At 43.3% G+C, this 19,274-nt stretch overlaps 2 protein-coding genes across 7 annotated transcripts in view; one reads left to right on the forward strand and one right to left on the reverse strand.

Annotated features, from left to right (window-relative positions):
• Nucleotides 1-384: 384 nt before the first annotated feature.
• LOC123375761 (nuclear autoantigenic sperm protein) lies at nucleotides 385-17,285 on the forward strand. Of its 5 annotated transcripts, none has more exons than XM_045026999.1 (15): nucleotides 386-534; nucleotides 3,248-3,304; nucleotides 4,141-4,251; nucleotides 4,876-4,956; nucleotides 5,811-5,920; nucleotides 6,681-7,550; nucleotides 10,160-10,242; nucleotides 12,140-12,225; nucleotides 12,381-12,454; nucleotides 13,658-13,846; nucleotides 14,051-14,217; nucleotides 15,164-15,220; nucleotides 15,324-15,395; nucleotides 16,435-16,563; nucleotides 17,102-17,285. In XM_045026999.1, exons 1-15 carry the CDS (start codon nucleotides 485-487, stop codon nucleotides 17,153-17,155), a joined length of 2,190 nt encoding a protein of 729 aa, XP_044882934.1. In that variant the 5' UTR covers nucleotides 386-484; the 3' UTR covers nucleotides 17,156-17,285. The 5 variants fall into 5 exon arrangements, with proteins under 5 accessions (XP_044882938.1, XP_044882939.1, XP_044882934.1 ...); XM_045027000.1 differs by having other exon boundaries at nucleotides 12,149-12,225; XM_045027003.1 differs by lacking the exon at nucleotides 16,435-16,563 and having other exon boundaries at nucleotides 385-534.
• A 77-nt stretch (nucleotides 17,286-17,362) lies between these two features.
• Nucleotides 17,363-19,274, reverse strand: part of CCDC17 (coiled-coil domain containing 17) — a 38,710-nt gene continuing 36,798 nt past the window's right edge. For both annotated transcript variants that reach the window (XM_045026998.1, XM_045026997.1), the window contains one exon: nucleotides 17,363-17,496. In XM_045026998.1, the coding sequence (XP_044882933.1) occupies nucleotides 17,467-17,496 (30 nt within the window). In that variant the 3' untranslated portion in view covers nucleotides 17,363-17,466. The remainder of the gene's footprint in view (nucleotides 17,497-19,274) is intronic.

Genomic DNA, 19,274 nt, shown 5'->3' on the forward strand with positions numbered 1-19,274 from the left:
GCAGGCTTTCCGTAGGGCCTGGGCCTGCACGGTGCACTGCAAGGACTCCGAGGCTGGAGGCCGCGGGGAAGATGGCGGCGGCCGCAGCCCCTCTCTCTTCATCCTCCGTCCCCACAGCGGGCCAGCTCCTGCAGAGTACCCCCCCCTCCGACTACGTTTCCCAGCATGCTCTGCGGTTCGCGTTGCCAGCGGCTCCGCGGAACTACATTTCCCAGCAAGCAGCGCGGCCGTCTCTAGACTACCTTTCCCAGCAGGCCGTGCGTCGATCACGCGGAGGCGCGCCTTGCGGACTACGTTTCCCAGCATTGCCGTGCAGCCCCGGGATCGGAGGGGGCCGCGCTCGAGGGCCGCGAAGGACGCTGGGAGCAGCAGTCCGCGGGGCTTGCGCGCGCCGCGAGGCGGGTCCGGGGCGTGTCCTCAGGGTATATAGGCAGCCGGAGGGGCCGGGGGCTGCACTCTGCCGTCGTCGCCCCTGTCAGACTCCATGAAATCTGCTGCCGCCCGTGCTGAGCTCGCGCCAGGCCCCGCGCCTAGGTACCGCGGCAGGGGCTGGGCGCGGCGGCCCTGCTTCGCGGGTGGGGGCGCGGGGGAGCTGGGGGGGGGCGGTAGCGCGGCCCGACCCGACCAGACCAGCAGGGCCGCGGCGCCGGGGCGAGGCGTGACGGGGGGGGCTGGGAAAGGCTGGGCTCGGAGACCCGAGCTCCGGCCCGATGCCCCGCCGCGCTCCCCGCTTGGCGGGTCGTGCTGCCCCTTCCTCCGACCCCGGCGGGGGCCCGTTCGGAACGCTGGGGGATCCCACGTGACTCGGCCCCGGCTCCGCCATGTTTGTTGGGGGCAGAGAAGCCCGACAAGGCAAACCTGCCGCGCCGAGGGGGGCGGGGCTATCAGCGTCACGTGTCCCGGGCCGCTGCCTGTGAGCGGCCACCGTTGGGATTTGGCGCCAAACGGGGGGCGGGGCTGCAGAGGGGAAAGGCGGGAAAAGGGCCCATTGTCTCCGTGAGGGGCGGCGCCTTCTGAGGGAGCGAGACCCCGCCCCGAGCCTAGGGTGTGTGGTGCGGGGAGCAGTCACCCCTCCAGCCCCCCAAGCGCTGGGGGAGGCGTTTACTCATCCCCCCACCCACCCTGAGATCTGAGGGGGGGGAAGGTGCCTGCAGTGTGTGTCACATACACTCTCTTTTCTCCCCCCCCCCCCAAAGTGCTGGAGGGAGGGGGCCATGGTGCTGATTTCCCCTTGCTCGGGGATGGTGCTGTCTCCTCACACAGGTGGGATAGGAAGCCCCACTCTACCTACATCGTGTAAACGTAGCACTGGCCTTGGCTATGGGATGCTTGGTCTCTGGCCCTATGGCTTCCACTCCTGCGCCAGGCCTGGCTTTGATAGGAGCCTGGCTTTGTGACCTGCTCATTGTGAAGGTGCCTCCGTGCTTGGCATAGCCAGGCGAAGGGGGGCATGGGGGGCTGTATGAGTGATGAACACCAATGGGCTGAGTCTCAGATACCCCTTTATATGGGGTACCTAGGATCCCTTTTCTTGAAGTCAGGAGTTCTGAAGGGCAGACTTTAAAAGCTTACCCAAGGCTGGGGCAGAGTAGGATTTGGAGTTCAGGGGTGTAGGTACCATACCCATAGGCCACACACACATCTCTGTACGTGCAGCCCCAGATACGGCTGTAGTTCTCTACAAAATAACTTCCCTAACTTGTACAGCAAGGGTTAGGAAGGCTGGTTTAGTGGGTGAGGCATCGGAGAGCTGAGGTCAGTCTCGTCTCCCCTACAAATTTCCCAACTGACTATGTACGAGTGAATGTGCTCTGTGTTTTCATTCCCTACCTGGAGTACTACTTCCTTATCTCTGTGTTGGGATGATAAAGTCCATTAATAACTGAGATACTGTGGCAATGAGAGCTGTATAAGTACCTAGATAGTATCCTGTGTCACTGAATGAGTTGTCTACATACAAATTTGTATGTAATCTGAATTGGTTTCCTAAAACCAAAGTGGTTATTTTGATGCAACTCTGTTTAGATGCTCTTCCTTTGTTTGAACCCTGTGAGTGTCAAACCACAAAACGGCACTAATTGCTTTAACTACCCTGGGTTTTAAATTGTGCAGGTAGGTAAAAGTAAACAGATGCAATATTATGCAGCCAGGTCTAAAGAGAGGCTGTGAGCCTAACTGGATTGTGTATACAAAGCAGTATGCCTTGTTAGCAAATACCCACTTAGCAAGTGCTGTACCCTCTCCTTAAAACATACTCCAATGTAGCTCCTCTGGCTATTAGGACTCAGCTCCATGTGGTCCTGCTGGGTGATGGTTTATAGTAAAGGGCACATTTTGTAATCCCATCTTTGAGCCAGAGGTAGGAAACAGGCTGCATTGGCTACCTCAACTACTGTGACCTCTTTTAAGGGCCATTGTCACATTAAGTTCTTCTGACAAAAACCTCAGATTATTTAAAGCGAAAAGCGCTTTTAAAAAAAATCTGTTTACAATCTATACTGCTACACTTGATGTAGTTTGGGAGGGGAAGTGAACTTTCAAAGTGAGAATGGTACTTGAGTGCACTCTAAGAAGAAGCACGGGAAAACTTAGTGGCTTTTTTTTTTTTAAAGCACTAGATGAGATGTTTCCTAAACTCCAGAATAGTGGTCCTGTGGGCTAGAGCTAGCTACATGTATGATGCTGGCTTCCTATTTCCAGCTACAAAGCTGCCTTAAGATAGGTAAAATGTATTCATTATTTCCCGTGTAAGCAGTTGCTGTGGTTGACATGGGTGTTATGCAGTTGATTCTGAGTGGGATTGGAGGTGTTCATGAATGGTTGAGCTAGCCAGTAGTCCAAGACTACCTCGTCTTAAAATTAGGGCTGATCAAAATCTTTGTCAACTTCTTTCGACAGAAAATTGGGTTTTTAACTAAAGAAAAACTTATGTGAAAAGGGTCTGGTTCTCCTTACTTACTTTCTTATTAGAAAATCAGCAATTTTTGTTTGGGAGGGGAAAACTGAAGTGTTGGTTATTGATAAGTTAATTTTCTACATAAATTTTTGATCTGCTATAATTACAGTATGGTCCACAGTGTAAACAAGCTTGCAGATACCTATTCTGGAAAGTCAGAAGTCTGAAATTGTGCACTAGATTTCTCATATTACTGATTCTGGAAATGTGAACTTCTAGTCACTTTGTCACCATTTGGTAACACCATGTACAACACTGCAAATCCATTCTAATTGCTTGTTGAATCTTCAGTTGTAGAATGGAAGAGGAATTGGCTGCTCCCTCCACTTCTGCAGACAAAACTGATAGGTAAGGGATTTGAGTTAGCAGGCTAAGGTTGGCAAACAAAAAAAAAAAAAAGGATAATAGTGGATCTTATTTCAAATTAGTATTTAAATCTGACATGCTTAACTCTAGATATTAAAGGTTATAGATGTCTCATGTTGCCGTACAAGAAACCACAGTTTAGGAATACTCTTCTATTTTCCCCCTTTCTGGGCTAACACCGGTTAAGTCCTTATTCCACAGAAACACTGTATTAACAGCCTTTCACAAAAGTTTGCTCTAGGCATGGCTGCGTGACAAATGTGTGGGTTTTTTTTAATGGGCGATAATAGGCCAACGTTCCACTCTTATGCAGGTGAGCTTCGTGTCTTCATGAACTGTCCCCTTCATCCTGCAGGACTTCATACGGTTTTCTGTCACATTTTCAATGTAAACAACTCTTCTCATATTGGAGTGTTGTATATAAGCCTTTGACTTAGCGGAAGACTGAAAGTTGGCTATTGCATTAAGCAGTCTTTCTTTGATCTGCTTCTGGGATCTGCTTGCAGTTAAGGGTTAAATTTATTCTAATGTGAGAAATGGAAAAATCTTTGTCCCCTTAGTGCTGGTGCACATGAAAGTTCTCCAGCAGTAACTGAATAATCGTGGTGGGGGCTCACTATTTAGCACTTCTATACACATTGCTGGTTGATGTTTGACTCTTGGTGGGAAGAGTTTGAAGGCTGGATTTAAAGATTCTGGGAAACAGAAGCGTGTGACTGAACAGAAGGGGGCTACAAACATTCCTCCGGTTTGTACACATAGAGATGTTCTCACAACTGTACAGCGACTAACCCAGCTTGTGTTCTATAACTTTACAGTATGGATGTGGATGGAGAAGCCAAGAAACTACTGGGCTTAGGACAGAAACACTTGGTATTGGGAAATATTCCAGCAGCTGTTAATGCATTCCAGGAAGCTGCTAGTGTATTGTAAGTAACTGAACACACTTGGATTCTCATTTTGGGCACATCAAGCTGAAATGTAGATACTTAACTCAGGCCTAGATAAGCTGTGTTTATAGGCAGTTTGCAAGTATCTGAATATAATTACTTGGAAAACTGAGGATTGTACCATGTCTGTGTAGATTTCTTTTGAAATAATGCATTATTTGTGCTGCTTAGACACTTAACTATTGGAGTAGTGACCTACAATGCCTCAGAAATCAACATACCAAGAAACCAAACCAGCCCATACATTGCAAAATAAGAAATGTTCTGCAATGCAAATCTCCTTAGTCTAACCACTAGAGAAACATAATCTATAAATTGCAAGCAAAGCAGAGACAAATTGCTTAGCCTCTAGAAGAAAAGAGCATTTAGAACAGAAGACGGTCTTGAAAACCCACTACAACCAGAACTTTCAGTAAAAACCATTCCAGTTATCAGAAGGGAGAGAACTGCCATTTGCCTAAGGGTGGAGGTCGTGTGGGAGGTAACAGCTTGGAAATTGACTTTCCCACCCAGAAAAGATTTAAATGTTGCATATCTGGCAATGTAAAGCTATTTCAAAACATAGTGCAAATAAGCTGTATTAACTTCTTTCTTACTTTATAGGGGTAAAAAGTATGGTGAGACAGCAGATCAATGTGCAGAAGCTTTTTTTTACTATGGAAAATCTCTCCTGGAGTTAGCAAGGTATACTAACAAAGACGCTCTAGTTGGCTTGTCAGTCCTCTGAATACATAGTATACCTCCTTCCTGGATTTTGACGTCTTAAGATGGTATTTTAATTTCTTTATAAAGGGGATACAAATGGGGGAGTACTTTGATAGTAGCAACTGAAAATTTTAGTTTGGAGCCTTTTGGATGAAACACCAGTTAAATGTAATTGCTTCTCTTAAAAATAAAAATTTAAAGGAGGTAGCTGTACCTTACAGGTGGGGAATGGGCATTAGAATAAGGGAGTAGGTTATTGATAGAACGCTTGAACTCAAGGAAAAATAGGAGAAATATAATCTGTAGGACGGGCCAGGCAAAAGGGAACTGTTCTTACCTAGATCACTAGCAAAAGTCTAACTGGAGTCACTGGGCACCAGTCCATCTATCCTAAATATTTTTAGAGCATCATCACCATGTTCTCTTGCCACACAAGTATGGCACGATGCTCAAGATCTACTGAAATCAAGAGTCTAGCCTGGAATAAGAGGCTTTTGCAGTCTAGAACAGGGGTACAGTAGAATAAGAATATAACATAAGAACGGCCGTACCGGGTCAGACCAAAGGTCCATCTAGCCCAGTATCCTGTCTACCGACAGTGGCCAATGCCAGGTGCCCCAGAGCGAGTGAACCTAACAGGCAATGATCAAGTGATCTCTCTCCTGCCATCCATCTCCATCCTCTGACAAACAGAGGCTAGGGACACCATTCCTTACCCATCCTGGCTGTAGGTGGGAGAGGTGCTAGGTAGAGCAGTCAAATGCTATGTTCCTTCGTGCACAAAATGTATTCCTTGGTGCTTCTGTGCTGCTGACTTGCTTCTATTTTTCTAGAATGGAGAATGGTGTGTTGGGAAATGCCTTGGAAGGAGTGCAAGTGGAAGAGGAGGAAGGAGAAAAAGCAGATGACGACTCAATGGTAGAAAATGCTGATAATATAGATGGTATGTAGAACTGTCTAACATGCCATAGAGATGCCAAGCTGTATTGCCTTGTGTAAATATCGGACCTGGATTCTTTACTTTGCTGTCCTAGATGATCTGAAACTTTGTACCAAAACTTTTAGCAGGTGGAAGAGTCTTGTTCTATAAATTTCCCAAACCTAGCTAAAAGATTTTTTTTTTATTTTGCAAGAAACTCTTCTTTCACACTAGTTTTGAGTCAAGGGGTCACAAAATTTGTCAATTGTGAAGCATTACACTCAAACTTCCTTTCCTGTTCTAAGCTTTCAGCCAGCTAGGACTGCTTTGTGCACTTGCAGCAGTACAGTGGCATGTGGTGTCATTCATTTAAGTTGGTCATAAGGGGAGAATTTATTTTGTGTCTGACTCACCAAACTGTCCTCTCTGTAAAAGTTCAAGGGCAGTTTTCATTCTATAGTACATTGCAGAGGATTATTGCACGAGGAGGTTTTTATCCATCTAGACAAATGGATTTAACTTGGCATCTCTTGCTCAGCTGTGACTAAAAATGCTACTGCATAAAACTGTATATTGCTTGAGTGGTCATTTACAAGACTGTAGTATCTCCCAGAGTTCGTTGCTTGGGACCCAGCTTCTTTAGATTTTAAAAAAGAATCAAGTTTAGGAACATGTGCTATACACACACATTGGAGGGTCTGAGGGTGGTATTTTCAATTTCCATTAATGCTTTTATCACTAAACTCGAAGAAATGTTTATGCTTCATCTTCCTTAACTATGTAGAAGAAGCAAGGGAGGAGTTGAGAGAGCAGGTATATAACGCCATGGGGGAAAAGGAAGAATCCAAAAAATCTGCAGAAGAGTCTCCAGTACTGAGTGAAGCTGGGAAGGAAACAGGAGGAGAGAATGTGGAGATGGGAGGAAAAACAAAAGAAGAAGCAGCAATTGCTGACATAGAGACAAAGCTTGAAGAGAAGGTAGAAGAGCAGGTAGAGGCAGATATGCAGAAGACAGTGTCAGAAGAACAAGTGGCAGAAGCTATAGGAGAGCAGGCAGAGGTGGCTGTGGAAAAGGAGGCATTGGCAGAAGAGCAGGTGACAGAAGCAGCAGAAAAGCAAGCTGAGGCAGCTGTGGAAAAGAAGGCAGTGGCAGAAGCCACGGAAGAGAGGGTAGAGGAGGAAGCAGCAGAAAAGCAAGTTGAGGCAGCTACAGAAAAGAAGGCAGAAGCCACGGAAGAGCAATTAAAGGCAGCTGTGGAAGAGAAGGCAGTGGCAGAAGCCACAATAGATACAGCTGTGGAAGAGAAGGCAGTGGCAGAAGCCACAATAGATACAGCTGTGGAAGAGAAGGCCGTAGCAGAAGCCACAGAAGAGCAGGTAGAGGTAGCTGAGGAAGAGAAGGCAGTGGCAGAAGCCACTGAAGAGAAGCTAAACAAGTCAGAAGAGGCACTGGCCTCAAAAGAAACACTGTTTGCAGATGGAAATGCCACTACATCTGCAGAGGGCAAAGAGTCAGCTACTGAAATGCAAACTGAAGAAAAAGTTGAAGTAGCTGTTAAGGTAGAAAAAGAAAGAGATCATCTGATGGAAGAGGGAGATGGTGCTAAGGTAGAAAAAGAAGAGGAGAAAGATGACCTGATGGAAGAGGGTGAAGGTAACAGGGATAGGAGAAGTACTTGTGGGTGGATTACTTGATGGATTTGACTTGCTAACCAGGGGTAAAAGTTACTTTTCCATTCAGAATTTTCTGTTTGCCATAGACTAATGGAAGGTCTCAAACAAGAGGCACTTGGGTATAAAGTCCTCCAAGTAACTGGCTTCAGTTAAGTTTCAAGGAGCAATGAATAGTTTTAGTTTCCGTCTAATGCTTAACTAACTGCAAAGCAAAATCTTTATGTGGCTATCATTTTGGGGGCTGTGGCTAGCTTCAGTGGTAATGTTTGGAAAGCAATAACTAGGCTGGTAGAGAATACTGAATGGATGTCCACTTGCATGTATCTGGGTTTATTGCACTAACCTTCAAATAATTTGAACCACAAATTGCCTCTGGTCCTAATCTCCAATTCTAGACCATGGGGCAGTAAAGTAGAATCCACTGAATTGATACATAAAATAGAAATCTCCTTGTTATGAGAATTGGAACTCTTCTGTGGAATCTCAGTGACTGAAGAATGAACTTCATTGTGAAACTTAAATTTAATATCTGATAGGCTTTAAAATTCCATTGTAAATAGGTGCTAGCTAGTACAAGCTTCTTCCTATGTAGCTTTTCATGTCATTCTGCTTCCCTGCTTCATTTAGCTGCTTAACTATTCTAACAAACCAGAAAACAAACTCCATATGCTTTCCAAAATAACATACACTTGAAGAGGCTACAAATCATCACATGGTATCTTGATATTCCGACAATCAATCAGAATGACTGCATGCTTGTGCCAGTTGAACTATTCGCAGCTTTACTTAATAGTGACCAAATATCCGTGCAGTTTCTTAATGTCCTTAGCAATCGCTGGACAATATTAAAGGCATCTCTCATGTCGAACATCACAGTGGAACTGTCTGTACCAGTCACAAAGGATGTAATATAGCTACACTGTAAAGCAGTGGCTCTCAACCCTTCCAGACTATTGTATGCCTTTCTGCAGTCTGATCTGAATATAAATATTATACTTACATTTTAATGTATAGCATATAGAGCAGTATAAACAAGTCATAGTCTGTATGCAATTTTAGTTTGTACTGACTTCGCTAAAGCTTTTTATGTTGCCTGTCATAAAACTAGGCAAATATCAAGATGTACCCATTACCCCTGGGGGTATGCAGAGGTCATGCGTACCCCTGGTTGAGAACCACTGCTCTAAAGTATCTTCAGTTACCATATACTGTGCAGATAGACCCTTGTATTCTTTCTCTTGCCTCAAACTCAGTCTGTACCCACAAGAAAAATAGTTCTTAACTTTTATTTCCCAGATAAGAAAAAAAGCACACTGACATCCATTTACTAACTTTGGGAGTGCTTATTTGACAACCACATCGTGGTCTAATAAATGTCTTCTCCTCCAGCCTCAAGTTTTAGTCACGTTTACAGAGGTACATTATCTAAAAGTGTCTTATTAGGAAGCTAAGCATCTAGCATCTTTATTCTCACTCTAATCAATTATGTCTCTTACATAGAAACTTGGTCTGCCTTTGTAGCAGGTACGCCATTGCCAATATGGCTGTTACCACAGTTGACCTCCCACACCCATGTTCTTTTTGTCAAAAGTAACTGGCTTCCTCAAGAAAAGTAAAATTTGACCAGCTCACAAGCCTGTTTCAGCTTCCGAACATAAGAGCCTTCTTTTTCCAGATATACACCTCTACCCCTATATAACGCTGTCCTCAGGAGCCAAAAAATCTTACCAGGTTATTGATGAAACCGCGTTATATCGAACTTGCTTTGATCCACCAGAGTGCGCAGTCCATTTCCACCCTCTCCCCCCGCCCTCCCCAGCACCGCTTTACCGTGTTGTATCCAAATTCGTTCGTCTTATATCGGGTCGTGTTATATGGGGGTAGAGGTGTATAGTAGATTGCCGAGCTTGTATAGGATACTAATTGTGTATAGCAAGGTTTCCCATCCACTTTCCTTATGTATCAGATAGCTTGTGCCCAAAAGTAAATGCTGGCCGCCATCCACTCCCCTTCCCCCTCCCACTCTCTTTCCCCTGGCTTCCCATTGCTAGGATTAATTATGTAACTCTACGTTTAGAGCACTTTGCTGCCCCATAAATTCACAAGCTGAACTGGTACTGCAAAATAGCAAGTTGCCTGATAAAAATCTTCTAGTTGTCTGAAATCATAAGCAGTTTGCATTTGAGTTTTAGACACCGCTACCACACATGGGATCAGAAATACTATCTTGCCGAAAACATTTGTGACTTGTAGGATGACATACCACTCACTGGGTGTCTGTTTACAACTCCATTGACTTCACTGGGAGCTCCCAGGGAATATGTCCAAATTTACCCCTAAATAAACTTCCATTCTAGGCAGTACTAAGTCAGAAAATTTTAATGTTAAACTGCTGCTGTAGAACTACAGTAACTAATGTTTTTAGCAAGGTGGGTAGTGCAAAGGCTGCAGTGTCACTTCGAGTGTTCTAAAGTTGCACATCATAATCACTGTGAGACGGAGGAAGATGCTTACTTTAATTTAAAAAAAAAAAAAGTCTAACTATGTATAGCAAATATCCTCATTCTCCTCCACAAACTTTCCTTGCAGAAACAGAAGGATCAGATGAGGAAGATAAAGAAAATGACAAAACTGAAGATGATAAAGAAAATGACTCAACCGTTGAAGATAAGGTGAGCTTTTTTGACTTAGATTGATGTTGTGTCTTCCACATTAACTGAGAACTAATGCTTATGGCTGAATGGCATTGGTTAGATCCAGGCACCGAAGTGTTCTGTTCCTTACTTTGGGTCCTCCTCATATTCTGGTAATCCTGACACCTTTGCAGACACTTCACAGTGAAAATATTACAATAGGCATATTTCTAGTAGTCTTGGGTTCAAATTATTGTCACTTGTGAACTAATGCCCCCAAGATGATGGTATTACACTTTGCCTTCTTGGTCCTTGCCTGACTAATACCTTTGCGAAGTGGTGGTGGTGCTGTTACACATTTTCTCTGGACCAATAACTGCACTCTGGCAGCCAGTGCAGATACAGATTGTACCAGACTGCAGTAGTCTCTCAATGACTATACTTCAGCATCACCGTTCGCAATACACCGCTTGTAACACCCATCTGATTCTCCACTAATCTGTTAGGAGTATATTCCCCCTCTTTACTTCCACACCTCAATGATTTAGGGTAAGGTGGATTTGACAGGGTTGGGAAGGAAGGAAGTAGTTCTGGCAGCTCATGGATGAGCCTCTTTGGGGCAGTTGCAGCCAGTCAGCACAGGGATATGCATAATCACTAGCTCATGGGGACTGTGTGGCTCTCCTGCGTATCAGTGCAGGGATTGCATCATTCTGAATTTTAACTATGGTGCTGTAGCAATTCAGCACACCTAAGCAAGTCCTTTAAGTCAGGGCATAACATGGGGTTTCTCAGCCCATGGGTTGAAACGCAAAAATTGGGTCAGCAGAATGTGTCCGTGTCACAGAACTGGCTGGGCTCAGCTCTCCACGCTAGGTGTTGTGGTCTGGTGCGCTGGGTTCCAGCATCACTCAAGTTTGGCCCCTCTGTCACAGTGACAAGGTTGGACCAAACGTGAGCAAAGTTGTGACTGCCTAGAGTGGGGAGCAGAGCCCAATCAGTCCCACAGGACACAAGTTGAGAGGGAATGGTTGGTGTCATGTTCACCAGTAATACCGTCTGCCCATGGGGGTGTGTATGTGTGCACTTCTTTTTGGAGAGTTATTGGCTCACCACACCTCTGCCCTCTGGTTCCTTCTCCAGACCCACTAACTCCTTCACTGAACCCCTAGGCCCTCTGATCTCTGCCCCTCATGGGCCATGTGGGAGCTGTGTTATGGCAGAGATGTCTTGGTTTTCTTTACTCATTGGTGGGGGTTTTTGCCAGTTCGCATCTGGCCAGAGCATCTGGAATTTTAGCACTGAGCCCCCTGACAGATGAACCCCTGTGGGGAGGTAGGGCCAGTATAGAGTCTGGGGGCATCTTAGGATGTGGTAGTGGTGTCTCTGGGTTATGACAGGTCATCAGGGTTCACAAATGGGTCCTGACCCAAAAAGGTTGAGATCATCTGGTTTAATATACACCATATTTTAGCAGGCCACTGCACAACTGCTTTAAATAGAATTTCTTTACCCGGTTGTGTTGGTATTGCCATTTGCGTCTAATGGATTACCTTGCTTTAACAACCTTATTGAGGTTTCGCTTTAGCTCCTTTATCTTCTAATTCCTCGTCCTCTTACTTAATAGTATCTTAAAATTAAACAGAGTTCCAAGGTAATGTTGGCAGAGGTTTTCAGTAGTATTCAAATGACTGTAAATAAACTGGAGATGTAGTCTTAAACAGAAACTAAGATCAAGAACTCACCTTGAGTCTCAACTAACTTGAAAATAGAGTACTGCATCAGCTTGGGACCGTCTCTAGCTGCAGTGACAAACGAAACAACTTACTGTGGCTTTAAACCTTAAATTCCTGATGAGGACCTTTGCTACATTGTTGCACATTGCTTCACTGAGACAAGTCTTCATTTTTAAAATAAAATTAGAATATAATTCTAGTCTTTTCAGGAAAGTGAAGAGGATGAAGTTGGAAATCTGGAGCTGGCCTGGGATATGCTGGAGTTGGCAAAAGTAATCTATAAAAGGTAAAACTTGATCTGAGTCTTTATTTAAAAAAATAAATAAAGGAACTTACAGGAAACCACTGGGGAGTTGGCATAATAGAGGTACACTAGATAAAGAGGTAGAAGCCTCTGATCAGGGTTTTTATAGCAAACTAACTAAAGTTTTCTTGATTTAGACAGGAAACAAAAGAAGCTCAGCTCCACGCTGCTCAGGCTCACCTGAAACTAGGAGAAGTTAGCGTTGAATCCGGTAAATTGTCTATCTGAAATCTGATTGTACATAAAGTGCTGTAGTATTAAACTGGCTTAACTTCTTGCTAACTTTCACCCTATCTCACCCACCACATACTTATTTAAAATGGTCAGAGGTGATTCAGATTGCTGGAGAGATCAGATAAACTTCAGACCACATGGGGGGGAAATGCCCACAAGTTTGAATAGTCTTGGGACAGATCTGGGAATAAGCCAATTACCTGCCTACTAAATTCTTGAGCAAAGTGGGGGAAGGCCATGTTGAGCCTCAACTTGCTTTCATTTCTGGAATAGAAATAGCAGTGGCTTGGAAATAGGCTTGTACACAATAGCTGATCTCGAATGTGGCTCCAGCAACTCTAGGATATGGAGAACTTTTTCACCTTCAGTACTAGGCCAGAAGGCAAACACACCAAACCGCTGTCAGAATGAGATGGGAAAATACAAATTGAGAACATGTTGGGTTCTAGAAATGGGCAGACTCCCCAAAACCCTCAAGTTGGCTTCTTGGTGGTAGAGAATGCAGTTGCTTAATCCTGAGACTTTTGCCTCAGCTTGAAGTCTGCCTCTCCCCTTAAAACAATGTAGTTCTTTATCATCTTTGCCCTTTGTCTGTTTGGCTAGTAAGTGGTTTCAGACTGAATTCATCTGGGAAGGTTCTGTGGGTTAGGACTGCAAAACTAAGGTTGTACATAGGCCACCTCGGTAATATCACTGGGGGAATTGCCATTTGAGGGTGGAATTATCCTTGAGCAGCTTTATTTCTTAATGTTAAAAGGTGCACTCTTATTGGCCAATAGTCTATCAATGGAAGGTTAAAATCAGAGTGATATAATTTAGAGTAAACAACTAAACACAAATACCTAGTCTGCGTTTGTCACACTTTCCCTGGTTTACTTGTATAGTCTTCTTTCCATGCTTGTGTAGGAAAGAGGAAATGCACTTTTAAAGTAACTGTCTAAATCGCTGCCGAAATGTGGGGAGAGGGTTGGGCAGGGAAGTGTAACACTATATGAAACTGACTAACCAAGTTGAGTGTCCTTTTAATTGTTAGCATCCCTCAGTGAGGCAACTGCTTTCAGTTCATGCAGAATCTAAGAGCAGTCTATGGAATAAATTAGATGGGGGGAGAGTCTGGTAACTTTGTTTGTTTGCTTGATACTTATTGTATTTGTAAAGGTTTATGGCTTTTCTGTTGTAGAAAACTATGCACAAGCTATAGAAGAATTTCAGGCATGCCTTGCCTTACAGCAGAAGTACCTCGACGCCCATGACCGCCTGCTAGCAGAGTCACACTACCAGCTGGCACTGGCATATCACTACAACAGCCAGTTTGATGAAGCAATTCTGCAGTTCAGTAAATCAGTAGAAGTCATTGACAAAAGAATGGGTGAGTAGACTTGCTAAAACTTAACTAGCAAACTGGTTAACTGTCATAGGAAAGCTGGATTGAGCTGAGGTTAGTAACATGGAAGCACGCTACTCTCCACAGTTCTCTGAATGGTCTCTAATGAAGGCAGAGTAGCTCAAGTGCCCTTGCCTTTACATTGTTGGTTTAATAAACTGCTGACAACTTAAACCTGTATTCCTCTAGTGATGCTGACTGAACGAATAAAGAAAGCAGAGGGAGGATCTACCGAAGATGAGAAGGAGATCGAAGAATTAAAGGGACTACTTCCTGAAATTAAGGAAAAGATAGAGGATTCAAAGGAGTCTCAAAAGAGTGCAAGAGTAGCTGAACTGGCTTTGAAAGCAACTCTGGTTAGCTTTTAGCTTAATTACTTTTCTAGTAAGTTGGCATTAACTAATGGTATAGCTGAAGGAGAGCAGAAGCGCCCACAACAGCAGGGTTGGCCGTACTGGTCTAGAATTAGTGATTGTCTGCAAAAGACTTAGCTTCCCATGACCAGAAGCTGTTAAATCACTCAGAATGAAATATGGCTCTCTTCCCTTTGCCTTTGAGGGGGGAAAAGCATTGGACTATCATGTCACCACTTTGCTTTTCTCTCTTGATAAAGCTACCTCTTATTGGACAATCAGCTGGCCCTCAACAAAGGGGCTAGAGGAGACCGTGACATCACATGTCGGCTGTTTTGTTTAGCACTAAATAACCATAAGGGCAATGCTCTTTGGCAAGGGTTTGGGTTTTTGGCCAGATGTCAGTAAACTAGACCTGCAGAGATTCCTGGGTACAAAGATACAGCCTAGTTTGAGAGTCCTAAATTTGGTTTAAATCTGGTTCAGCATCTGATGGTGGCATATATCCTGAATAGTTGTATAGTGTAGCCAGCCTTTCTGAAGGCACTTCTACACTGAAGACCTTTTTAAGGTACCTCGTAAGCAGGGGAACAATTAAGTTCTGCTTATCTAACTGATAGGCAACCTGTTTGCTCACTCACGGTGACATATTAAATTGTTGGGTTGGTATAAATGTCTACAAGTTGGGTACTTGGTAGAAGAAACAAAATAACCAAAACTGAAAATTAAGTACTTCATAATTTTACAGTCAGAATTGCATTGGTTAATGCAGATATAATAAAACGCCACATCATAGAGAGAAACTTAACACACCTATTAAACCATAACTTACTTCATGGTACAGTAGGAACCATGGATTTGTAGTGTAAAGTCCCAGCATGCTGTGGGAGCTCAGAAATACAACTGAAAGCCAGTACTCTGTTAATCACTATGGTTTCTTTCATTTTAGGTTGGAGGAGCTACCTCCAGTTTTACACAGAGTGAAGAAAGCTGTTCTGTTTCCACAGTAAGTGAATTAAATCTGAGTTCAGACAGGCATTTAAATACTACTAAATTGGAAGGTTTTAATGTTTGATGTCACTTACATTACAACCTCTATCTTGTAATAGATTCCTGTAAGAAAACCAGCTGATGGAGCATCCCAGTGTGTTACAGACATCTCTCATCTTGTCAGAAAAAAGGTGTGTCCAGCTATATAGCTATTTGGACAAACTACTACAAAACTACCACTGGCTTGCACTGTGTATCGTTTGATTTCTTGGCTAAACAAAGCCTTTAACTATCACTGTTACACATAGAACAAATTCTGAAAAAGTAGAAATACTGCATAAAACTCCTTTCCACTGGGAGCCAATCAGTCTGGGAGCCAATCAGTCTTCCTGGAGAGTAGCTTTTGATGGTTCCTTGTATGCTTTACAGCACTCGCCTGATCCACATTAGTTTAACTTCAAAGCTGAATTGTGTGGGTCCTGCAGGCACTCTTTAAATAAGTGCTCCACTATGCTGAGGCCCTGCATGAAGGAGCAGGGCAGGCCAGGCCATAGATATTATAAAGGCAAACAACCAGGCTGAGTTGGGTTCCCTTATTTCCAAGTGGAAATGGAGCATTGGACTTAAATAATAAAGTAGCAAAGCCAGTCTAAATGTGTAGTATTCTTACTACTAGTAAAATCTAACTTCTTGGAGTAATGAAATATGGGCAACCTTAAGGGAAACCAGTGTTTGGCTGTAATGTTTTTTTTTTTGTTTTTTTTTTAACACTGATGTGTGTTCATTAGTATTTTCCTAATCTAAATCAAATTTCACAGTACTTTTCATTTGCCTACTGTATGTACTGTTACGACACACCATGGCTGTCTGCATTTTGTCACACCAGCATCTTTCAGTCCATCTCTCAGAGCAAGTTTGAAACATCTGCCATCAGCTCTGAAGCTTAGATCAGATGTCATGGGTACTAAAAACAAATTTAATCTAGAACTAGGATGCTTTCCTGCCAGATCATAATTAAGGATGGCAAAAATGAAGATAGTATCAGAATTCTTACTGTAACTGAACTCTTACACCAAAAGCTTAAAGCTTCAACTGAATCCTAACTCCTGACTATTTGGTGTGACCCCTCGGAACTAGGAGTTGAGTAGTTAATGCACAATGACATCTAGACACTAATTTTCTTAAGTCTTAAATTTGTACATAGTGAAGACTAAACAATTTTGTCTTCAGAGGAAACCAGAGGAGGAGACTCAACAGGGAGACAATGAAGCTAAGAAATCTAAACCAGAACCGGCTGTCAATGGTGGTGGTGATGCTGCCCCCAGTGGAAATGAGGTTGCAGAAAAAATGGAAGAGGAGGTGGGCAGTTGAGTCAGGAGTCTGTGCCATGCATATTTCCTTCTCTGTTCAGGCATATCTTTCATGCCTGGTAGATCTAATGCTTTATTGCCTGCTGGTTGCCTTCCTAAGGCTGCTATAGAAGGAGCTGGGGAATTTGCCCAGTTCAGCGGAGTGCATGTTACACACAAGATGTCTGGCCCTTAGTCATTTGGAAAGTAAACTGGCCCTGTAGCATTACCCACTTGGGAGACAGCAACTTGGAGTTCAGTGTATTAAATTACAGCTGAGCTAAAACACAAGATTCTCCTTTCTCCTAAAGCCCTGGTGTGCAATGGAATAGAAGTCTGTTGTACTTAAAATCAAAGGGGACTCAAGCTATGAAACTGTCTACATATATATTTTAGAGTTGTGCTTGGTTTCCGTAACTACTGGTGAAGCGTAGGTAACCAGTCAATGCAATTCTCCAAGCTACTAACACTTTCCCAGCTGGTGCATGAATTAACTGATGTGGAACATATAATACTGTCTCTTAACAAAATTCATTCCTCTCTTTCAGACAGAGAAAAGGCCACAAGTGGAATCAGGGGCTACAGTTGAAAGTACAGTATGATAGGTCTTGAGTGTGGACCGGACCACTCCTCTCCTCTCAAGGAGAATGGTTTTGTATATAGTGTATTTTTTCACTTTGGCAACTTTTGTATGACTTCAATAAAGATTGTAAGCAAATGTTTCAGTTTTTTCCTCACTAGGGGTGAGATATAGTCCTGGTACAACAGTACAGATGAATAAATTCTCATCTCTGAACAAAATGTGCCAAGGATCTTGACCCAGCTACTTAGAGTCTGCAATGAAGTAAATGGCATGTCACGGTTGTCTTGCTTAGTTGACTTTCTAGATCAGCCATCTTCTTCCTGTGGACCACTAGATGTGATCTAGAATTAACAGCCAGGCCTGAAATAAGGAGAAAACTGAGGCAATAATTCTGTTAACAAAGAGAGGAGTTAGACAAAACATAACTTTTTTAAAAGGCATAGGATGCCTCTAGAGTTGGGTTCTTTACTACCAGAAGGGATAAGAATTGGAATATGTTTGCTTCTCCTATGTTAGAAAATGGTGAATGAGGCCTTTATTTGGATGGAAACGGAAATTAAAAATGCACAGAAACCCCCTTCTAAAATGGTATTTTTAGTATTTAAAGAAGCTTTAACTATGCATGATACTTAAGGTCTTTTCAATGTTTTTTATATTAACCCAATTTATTAAACTAACCAAAGGCAGCATTAGCTGTAATTACTGAATTGAGCTGGTTGTTCTCTAAAATCATTCTCTATCTAGTTTTTATTCATAGACTAAAAAGAGAAAACAAGCTTCCAGGTTGCATTTCTCCCCTCCCCCCCTCCCCCCCCCAACTCACTGATTTCTTAACTTTGAATGAACTAACTAGTCACTGAAACTATTCTCTCTGCACTTGCTGAAGAGGCTACTGCTGTCAAAAACTGGTTATTGCACTTCAACAAATCCTGGTTCCAGGAGCTTTTACCAGTTCACTGTTCTGACTTTCTTTAAAACAGGGCAGCAAATGCATAGTATATTTTGAATTTAATTTTAAATCCTTGGGTCCTGATATTAAATATTAGCAGTGCACTTCATATCTTGTCCTCTTTTGTGAAAGGCACCCAACTTGTAAATTATTCATAGGAACTAATAGTGGGGAAACCCCTGGTGCAGATTGAGTGGGTGTGAAAAGGGGGGAGGCCGTCTCCATTCTGCAAGAGAATGTGATGTTACTGACAAATGTAGCTTTGGGTTTGTCAGTTAATAAAACCATAGGGTGAGGAGGACCACAAATTATGTAACTCTACCTTTAGTCTACCCCCTGCCAAGATGGATGGTTGTGACAACACCTCCTACAGGATAGATGGCTATCCAGCATCTTGGTGAAAATTGCCACTGATGGAGCGTCTCCAACTTCCCTAAGGCAGTTTGTTCCATTGTCTTGCTGTTTGAACCCACTGCCTCTTGTCCTGCCCTCTGTGGCAAGAGAACACTTATTCTCCAGCTGTATGGCAGCCTTTCAAGTAGTTGAAGACAGTAATATACTTTCCCCTTTATTCCAAACTAAACCTCCCTAGGCAATTTGTTCCAGTGCAGATCCAGCCTGACAGGAAATTTGTCCTAATGTCCAACCTAAATTTCCCTTCTTACAATTAAGTCCATTCTTCCCCTCTCTTGTAACAACCTTTTATCTACTTAAACTGTTATGTCCCCTCAGTCTTTTCTGGACTAAACAAACCCAATTTTTTCCAGTACCCTCATAGGTCATGTTTTCTAGACCTTTAATCAGTTTTGTTGCTGTGCTGTGGCTGTTCTCTAATTTGTCCCCATCTTTTCAGAAATGTGTTCCGTTCTGGGCACCACAATACTCCAGTTGAAGCCTAATCAGCACAGAGTAGAGAAATTACTTCTCATGCCTTGCTTTCCACACTCCAGCTAATAACATCCCAGAATGTTCCCCCCCCCACACACACACACAGTGTTGACTCATATTTACCTTGTGCTCAACAATGATGCCCCGCTCCCTTTCCACAGTATACTCCTTCCTAGGCAGTCATTTCCCATTTTGTATGTGTGCAACTGATTGTTCCTTCCCAAGTGGAGCACTTTGCATTTGTCCACGGTGAATTTGAGCCTGTGTACTTCAGACCATTTGTCCAGCTCATTTTAAATTA

This window comes from Mauremys mutica, chromosome 8 (assembly GCF_020497125.1).
Source record: "Mauremys mutica isolate MM-2020 ecotype Southern chromosome 8, ASM2049712v1, whole genome shotgun sequence".
Classification (NCBI taxonomy): domain Eukaryota; kingdom Metazoa; phylum Chordata; order Testudines; family Geoemydidae; genus Mauremys; species Mauremys mutica.